Source organism: Montipora capricornis, chromosome 4 (genome assembly GCF_036669925.1).
Source record: "Montipora capricornis isolate CH-2021 chromosome 4, ASM3666992v2, whole genome shotgun sequence".
Lineage (NCBI taxonomy): Eukaryota > Metazoa > Cnidaria > Anthozoa > Scleractinia > Acroporidae > Montipora > Montipora capricornis.
Genome location: NC_090886.1, coordinates 38018688 through 38026382, shown reverse-complemented (window position 1 = coordinate 38026382; position 7695 = coordinate 38018688). Strand labels below are relative to the sequence as shown.

General features: G+C 39.4%; 1 protein-coding gene across 1 annotated transcript; it reads left to right on the top strand.

Annotated features, from left to right (window-relative positions):
- The first annotated feature begins 295 nt into the window (after positions 1-295).
- Positions 296-1446, top strand: LOC138046655 (uncharacterized). The gene has a single exon (XM_068893257.1). The coding sequence runs from the start codon at positions 313-315 to the stop codon at positions 1444-1446; it is 1134 nt and encodes a 377-aa protein (XP_068749358.1). The 5' UTR covers positions 296-312.
- The last annotated feature ends 6249 nt before the right edge of the window (positions 1447-7695 follow it).

Genomic DNA, 7695 nt, shown 5'->3' with positions numbered 1-7695 from the left:
GATGAGATGTTACCCTATTTGGCAGCTTCTGGTCACAACCTTTATGTGAAATGTCTACATTTGTATCTCGAAAGCATGATCAAACTTCCCCAAGAACAACCACAGCTGTACCAAGAATTCATGTCAGGTTTACATGTGGTGCGACGCAGCGATAGGTACTGGGCAGGCTTATCAATGGACCTCGTTATAGAGCAGGTGCTAATGCGCAGCCTCAAAATAAATGGTGGCCTAACAAGAGGACGCGGGATGACAGAGCAACAATGTCTGACATGGCTACTGGCGATGCCGACTTGCGCAGAAACCAATCGCGCAATGCAGGAGCTCACGGGCGTCCTTTACGACTCAGGGGAACAGAATAAGGACATGACCAATTCAAGGATGAAGCGCGATATGAAGGATACCCTTGATGTCCTTACGACTATTTCTGAACGAAGCCCATTTTTGTCGCAAGATTCAGCGCTGCGCAACATCATGACGGGAGTCCATGCAGACACCTCAGTCAATGCGGACACGGCCCAAGACGCTGGCAAGAAAATCTTGAAATCAATGAAAGGTCAAACCACAAAAGAATACACATTCAAGCACTCTTCCCAATCCGTTACAATGGCTTCCAAGTCGGCTATCCGAATCGGAAACGACCAAGTTCAGATAGACCCGCAGCTGCTATTCCAGCGATTGATTTTAGTCAGCTCCTCCGAAGACCTGGAGTCTTTATTCCGATATGAGCTCTGCAGCTATCCCACTGCGCTTTTCGATTCATCTTTGATGCTACGAAAACCACAAAAGCCGGTCCTTGCTGACGCCATGTGGTCAATGTTAAGCGAAGCCTCCAAGATTGAGCCCTCTGGAGTTACGAAGTACGTATTGGATGGAGGCGCACTTCTCCATCGTCTATCGTGGCCACACGGAACCACGTTTAAAGAAGTATATGAAATTTACAGTGGTTACGTCTTGCAAAAGTATGGAAGAGCAACAACTATCGTGTTTGACGGGTACGACGTAGTCTCTACGAAGTCTATGACCCAAGAAAGAAGAACTGCGGGAAAAGTTGGCGCCACTGTCTCCTTCACAGATGATATGAAGATACCCATGAAAAAGGACATTTTTCTTGCAAACAGGAAAAATAAGCAAGCATTTGTTATTCAGTTGGCCTCCTTCTTGCAGAAACAAGGCTTTGAGACCCTCAACGCAGATGGAGACGCGGACGTTCTCATTGTTAACACCGCAGTTGAATCAGCCAAAACGGAAGATACAATTCTGGTAGGGGATGACACTGACCTCCTAATACTTCTGGCTCACTACGTGCGGATGGACGCAAGTTCCAAAAAAAGACGAGTCTGGTACATTAATGAAATCAAAATAGACCTCGGAGAAGACGTATGCCGGCATCTTTTTTTATCCACGCCCTACTTGGATGCGACACCACATCCAGCATATAGGGAATAGGAAAGGGCGCTTCACTGAAGAAGTTTGTGAACTCAGAGCACTCCCGTCAGCAAGCACTGGTATTCGACAACCTGGCATCGACTGTAGATGAAGTGAAAACTGCAGGTGAAAATGCCCTAGTGTGCTTATATGGAGGAAAGCCGGGACAGACACTTGAGCAGCTGCGGTACCAGCGCTACTTGGAAAACCTAGCTTGTAAATCCAAGTCAATACAGCCTCAGAGTTTACCACCTACTTCTTCAGCGGTGAAGTACCACAGTCTACGAGTCTACCTTCAAATAAGACAATGGAAAGATAGCACACAGGGCATAAATTACGCAGAATGGGGATGGAGGTCAGCAGCGGAACAACTGACACCAATCACGACAGATCTCGCACCCGCACCATAGTCTCTTCTCGAGATAATGAGATGTAATTGTTCACAAGACTGCAGCACCCGCCGTTGTTCCTGTCGCAAAAATGATCTACCGTGTAATCCTGCTTGTGGTCAGTGCAAAGGGTCTGCTTGTACCAACGCACCCGAGCAAATCCCTGACGATAAAGATACTGATTCCGATTCTGGTTGAACAAATTAGCTCTGAAAGGCGGTTAAAGCGGAATACAAAGTAAGATACCCCTCACCTGCTTTGTTATCGGGTGGCAGTCATCGGTCTGTATAAGATTTGAAATTATAGACTTTTGTTAGGAGCCCATGGGACCAATGTCAAACGATCCATTGACGGGACTTTCTTTTCTGCACCAACAAAACAGAATGTTTAGATTAACAGATATTGTGACCTCTATAACAGTTTGGAAACTAAGGACTGATTGCGGGATCGACTTTAGAGGAAAAGGCTTTCTAGTCGTACCATGCAATGTAGCTGGATTATGATCTGGTTTAAATTGATAAATAGAGCGTAAACAATGTGACAATTCTTATCCAGTTGTACGAATAGCACGATTTTAACTTAAACAACAATCCGGCGGCTTACCCGGCCCAAAATTGTTATTGTATTGAGACAACAAAATAGTAGCCGTTATATAAATTGGGTACCCTGTGGTTTTTCATATAAGCTTTGTATGGGAATTTTCTTTTCCGTTTTTCGGGGCCTTCCCGAACTCGGATTCTTTGGTACTTTTGATATGTTGTTAAGGACATCCGAATGAGCCATAATCCGTTGAAAAACCTTTTGTTGCAATTTGTTGAGGGTCTGACCCCAATTTGACTGTACTATAGGCGGTGTACAGACCGTCAGTCTCCGAATTTACCGTTAGTAATCTTGTTTCGGAATAATTTTGCAAAAATTAATGAGTGATCTACGGTGACCAAATCATATTTCTTTGGAGCTAAATTTTCAAAACGGTGGTAAATGAGGCAAATTCCAAAAGTGCATTGAAGAGCGTCTGATAGTTTTAAGATTCCTTGGCTTTATAGCACAGAAGTACTCTTTAAAGGAAAGGATGCCTTTGCAAGTCTTCCAACCGGGTACGGCTCTGATCTTCAGAGCAACCCCGATCGTTGCCAATGAGCTGTTTATATTTTTCTCGATATGTACACATCTCAAGTCTTCCAGGGCAACACGCTTTATAGATTGTTCTTGAGAATAGCTAGGCTGGTCCGAGCAAGGCATTGAGATTATATTGACTGGTAAGGGGATAGCCTGGGACGTTTTCAACTAAGCAATCTTTTGAATCGTGCAATATTAACCTCGTGAAGATTCGTCAGGAGCGCTGTCAATTCCTAGAAATGTATGTAGAATCGATTTCCACTTTACACTCCATAGATAACAATTCCCCTCGTACTTTAAAAGAAAAATCTCTTTGACCATCAAAAAAAATTTTATTCGTATTTTTTACCTTGCACAAAGTTCACACGAACTCATCGTGAAATCCCTCACGGTGTTGATGGGGAGAAACAAAATGAAAGCCAATTAAAACTCGTTGTTTCAATGATGTAATGATAGAGGGGTAATACCCAATCAAACATTTTCCATACATTCCAGGAAAAATCACGCGGTATTGAACACGATTAACAACGGTAAATCGCAGACGCTTCTCTCAGATTTTTTTTTCGGAGAGTGGGCAGCGGTGCACAGGCTAGAATGGAAGGGGCAATTTGGATTCTACTTAACCCGTGAATGGGATCAAAGACACCAACCCACATCATTACAATAAAGTTTGATTTCAATCAATCTGATCAAGACAGTAGAATGAAATGAGATTATCCTTGTAAAATAGCTTACTACATCATACATTTCTTCAATTTATTATACTGGTAATATTATAATTAACAAATTAATCTTTTTTAAATGTAAATTTATCTATCTTAATTTCATGGACATAAAATTGATTAGCTTTTTTCCAGAACAGGACAGAACTTTTTTCTATATTATTCTAAGAAGGGCTTACACTTACTAGGGTTGTACCTTCCTCGAAAGTTTCAATCCGCTTCGTAAAATAGTAATTTTGGTCAGATTACTATTTTGCGAAACGGATCAAAAATTAGGCCTAAAAACATTAGGCCTAAAAACTTTTGTTTAGGCCTAAGCTTAGCTTAAAGAATGTTTCGGATTCTTTCTGTATTTCTGTTCCTTTTGTCTCGTTTTACAAATTAGTGTAAGCCCTAATAAAGTTCATCTGATGTAACCAACAATGGACTCCCAAATTAGCCCGCCCTAACATGAACAATATATATAAGCATTAACATGTTTTATAACAATAAAATACCAGTGATAAATGAACAGACATTGTTATTGTTCTCTTTGGGTAATGTAATCATTGTTAGTAATGACAAAATGAAACAATTTGTAACTGATACCCAATCTAAACATTGTCACAAAGTGAACTCATCCCCTTTGTCACGAAATCGTCCTTTCTGAGGTTAAAAAGCTCATTAACATGCTTTGGAACACTTTTTAGCAAAAAATAATAATAATAATACTAAATAGGGGTCCATAGGGGTCCACACGGCTTAAATACCAAAAACATGTTACCGTACGAACGTGTTTGTGGCACGTCTTTGCACAACTTGGAGCAAAATTTCAAGGATCATTTTTTTGTTCTAAAGTAAGAGAAATGTATGATACTTTCAAATGGGCTTTAGTATTAATTTCTCTAGAACGTACTAAACTTTAGACAGAAACACCATTCAACCAAATTAAAAAAAAAGTGTAAAAATAGAAATGAGAGTCCTCTTAATGAAAACGAAATAATGAAGATGCAAGAAACCACATTCGATGAATTAATACACCAAAACTCCAAATCATAAAATGACCAAAACAACAATTTAAACAATTAAACATCCACTGTATTCGGTGATTTAGCCAAATGAAGTACCCTCTTAGTTACCAGCCCTGTGATACTGTGTTGGTGTTTCTTACATGTACAAAGTATTTTAAGTTTTATAATATTTATTATACTTTGTCAATGACAATCTTTCTTTACTTGCCTCTTTATGCAATAGCATGACATCATCAGATGTGGCAGAGAAATCATCTAGGAGATGCTGTTTCAGTCTTTGCTTCTTCCAATCTTTTTGGCCATTTACTGTTAATGAATTTTAAAATAAGTATGATCAAGTAACAACATTAATAAAAATGTTCAATTAAAATTAAACCACTCAATTAAAATAAGAGTATGCAAGTACATATGTTGTCAAATGTGTTACTTGATTATGAAAACAGTCAGCCCACCCCTCCTCTTTCAGGCAATTGACTCTAGCTCAGCTTGCTATATAGTGAGGATATCAATGACATCACCTATTAATATTAATGTGCCAACTGGAGGCTTATTGGATGCCGAAACAAAGGGTTCTTTTGTTCGGTGGTTGTTTTTTTTTAAATCAAAAGAAATTTGATGTCAATGTTTGTAAACAGATATCTTCCTTATAAAAGGAATTTTATAATTATGAAAAGCAGTCCCCATTAAAAAGCTCTCAATGTGAAGAAAATCTGGTCCACAATCTTTCATCAAAATATATTTTGTTCAATTTACATGCAAAGTTGAAAATCCATAGACTCCGTACTAAGAAAAAATCTCCATATACACACACACACACACACACACACACACACACACACACACACAAAGGATTTCAAATTCCAGGGAGAGGAAGGGTGTAGAAAGACCAAAACACTCAAAGAAACCTCATTAGAATTTCCAGATTGGTGAAGGGGTGTCAAAATGCACTTTTTGTGGGGGAGGAATGGACATTTTATGGAACTACATATTGAAGAAAAAATCCTGCTAAATAAATCTCAAGGCTTTTCTAAAAAACAGTTGTCAGGTTTAATTAAGCTACTGCATAATTGTTCAAAATGTTAATGTTGATAAACAAAAAGGAAAAAAAATTATGTTTATCAACACAGCTAATAGCTAAAGAATGGTTTCTTCATGCATTTCAGTCACTCTTCAGTCCTACCAATTTGGGGATTTGGTAATGATTAAAATAGTCCCCATAATGGACAATTTAAACAGAGAAGAGACTTGCAAAAAATATTCAAAATCACAAAATGTATGTGGTAGGATTCATAAATTATAAATTGTGGCATTTGCATTACCTTGGTGCAAGCTTCTCATCTCTTTGCAAAACTGCATCATGCATTGGTACGAACCTCTCTATAACACACACATGTCAAGATGCAGCATTCTTATCTTTGCACCCAGTCCACTTCTTTAACAAAACCTGATCATTATCTATGGCAGTTAGAATGTCTCCTTCTGGCATAGCAGGGAACCATGTAACCAGGATTTCATAATGTTATACTGACGACCCGGATGAAATTTTCCATAAATATCCAGTGCCATTCTGCTGCGTGCAATTGAATGCATAACCAGGTTGGATCCAAACATAATGGAACTAAAGTTGTGTTTTGTTACAGTTTGCAGGGGATCAACGGCCATCACTTTTTTGACAGGCATTGCTCTTGTGTCACTAAAGCGTTAAGCCTTCCACTGCACTTTTCAGAATTGCTACCAAAATATCGTTCAAAATCATCCTTGAATTTATTTTTAGGCCTTTCAGTCTTTTTCGACGCTGTAGAGCCACAAAATCTACACAAGTTTGCCATTTTTTTTTCCTGCGGGCATCAGCATCCGCCATCTCAACGCCTAGGTTTGTAGGAGTAAATCAATCAAATATGGGCGCCATTATTAACAGCACATCGCAAATCAAAACACCCCCTTGCACATTTTTAATAGATCGTGCACAACAGCAAAAACACGTGAAAAGTCAAGTAAAAGACTTGAAGATATCGACATTTTTTTTGCAAATGCTGGAAAAATCTACAAGTGCCTTTAATCTAACGACAAAGTGGAAAACGTACCCGACTTTGGGATCAAATTTCATGCACTGTCCCACTTTACAGTTAACATTTCCAACCGTTCAACCCGCTCTGCCACCATCCAAAGGCGAAAAATGTTCCTTTGTTGTCCATATCGAATATTTTGGGTAGATAACCCAACTAGTTCCGAACAAAAAACGAATAAAGTGAACTGTATACAGAATCCTCCGATTTCTGCAACGGCCGCCATGTTGTGACGTAACACGGTTATCAAAAGTGATAACAATCCTGGACTTTTCACCTTACCGTCCATCATTGCCGCCATGTTGGTGGACGAAAACAAAAGATCTCTCATTAGCATCTTTTATTCGTCCACCAGCAATTTTACATTACACCATTGACACCTCAGTCTCAGAATAGTTAGTCGAGAGACTTGTTTTGAAACCTGAAAACCTTCAAAGCGAGAAAATGTTGTCCCAATCAATGTTGAATGGACCGTGATCCTGCACAATCTTTTGTTTCGCTTCGCACGAGTTTGCAAATTAGTTGCGCGTCATTTAATCGAAGGATTTGATTGGTCGTCTTCTCGAAAAAAAAGGTGTGTTTTGTGCAGGGTCAAGACCAAAAATACGGAGAAAACATGAAACTATGGAACTTGTCGAGTTTGGAGATGGTTATGATAACCATCTCCATGCATTAACTATTGTCTCAAGAGATCGATTGAAAACCACCTATTTTCTAGTGGTATCAAAGGTGATGAGTGTCTATTGTTATCTGCGCAACGCCCACTTAATTTACATGATCAAGGCTGTTCCCCTGGGAATTGGCTATAAGGAATTATCTATTTAACAAAGTTTTGCAGAGCGTTCGTTCTCTTTATCGTAAAGTAGTCTACAACCTATGTGCTGCGCTTTCGACACCGTTGGTACTTGAATGTCCGATACCGAGGAAGGACAGGAACCGAAAGAGTAGCCGACACAAGAAGAGA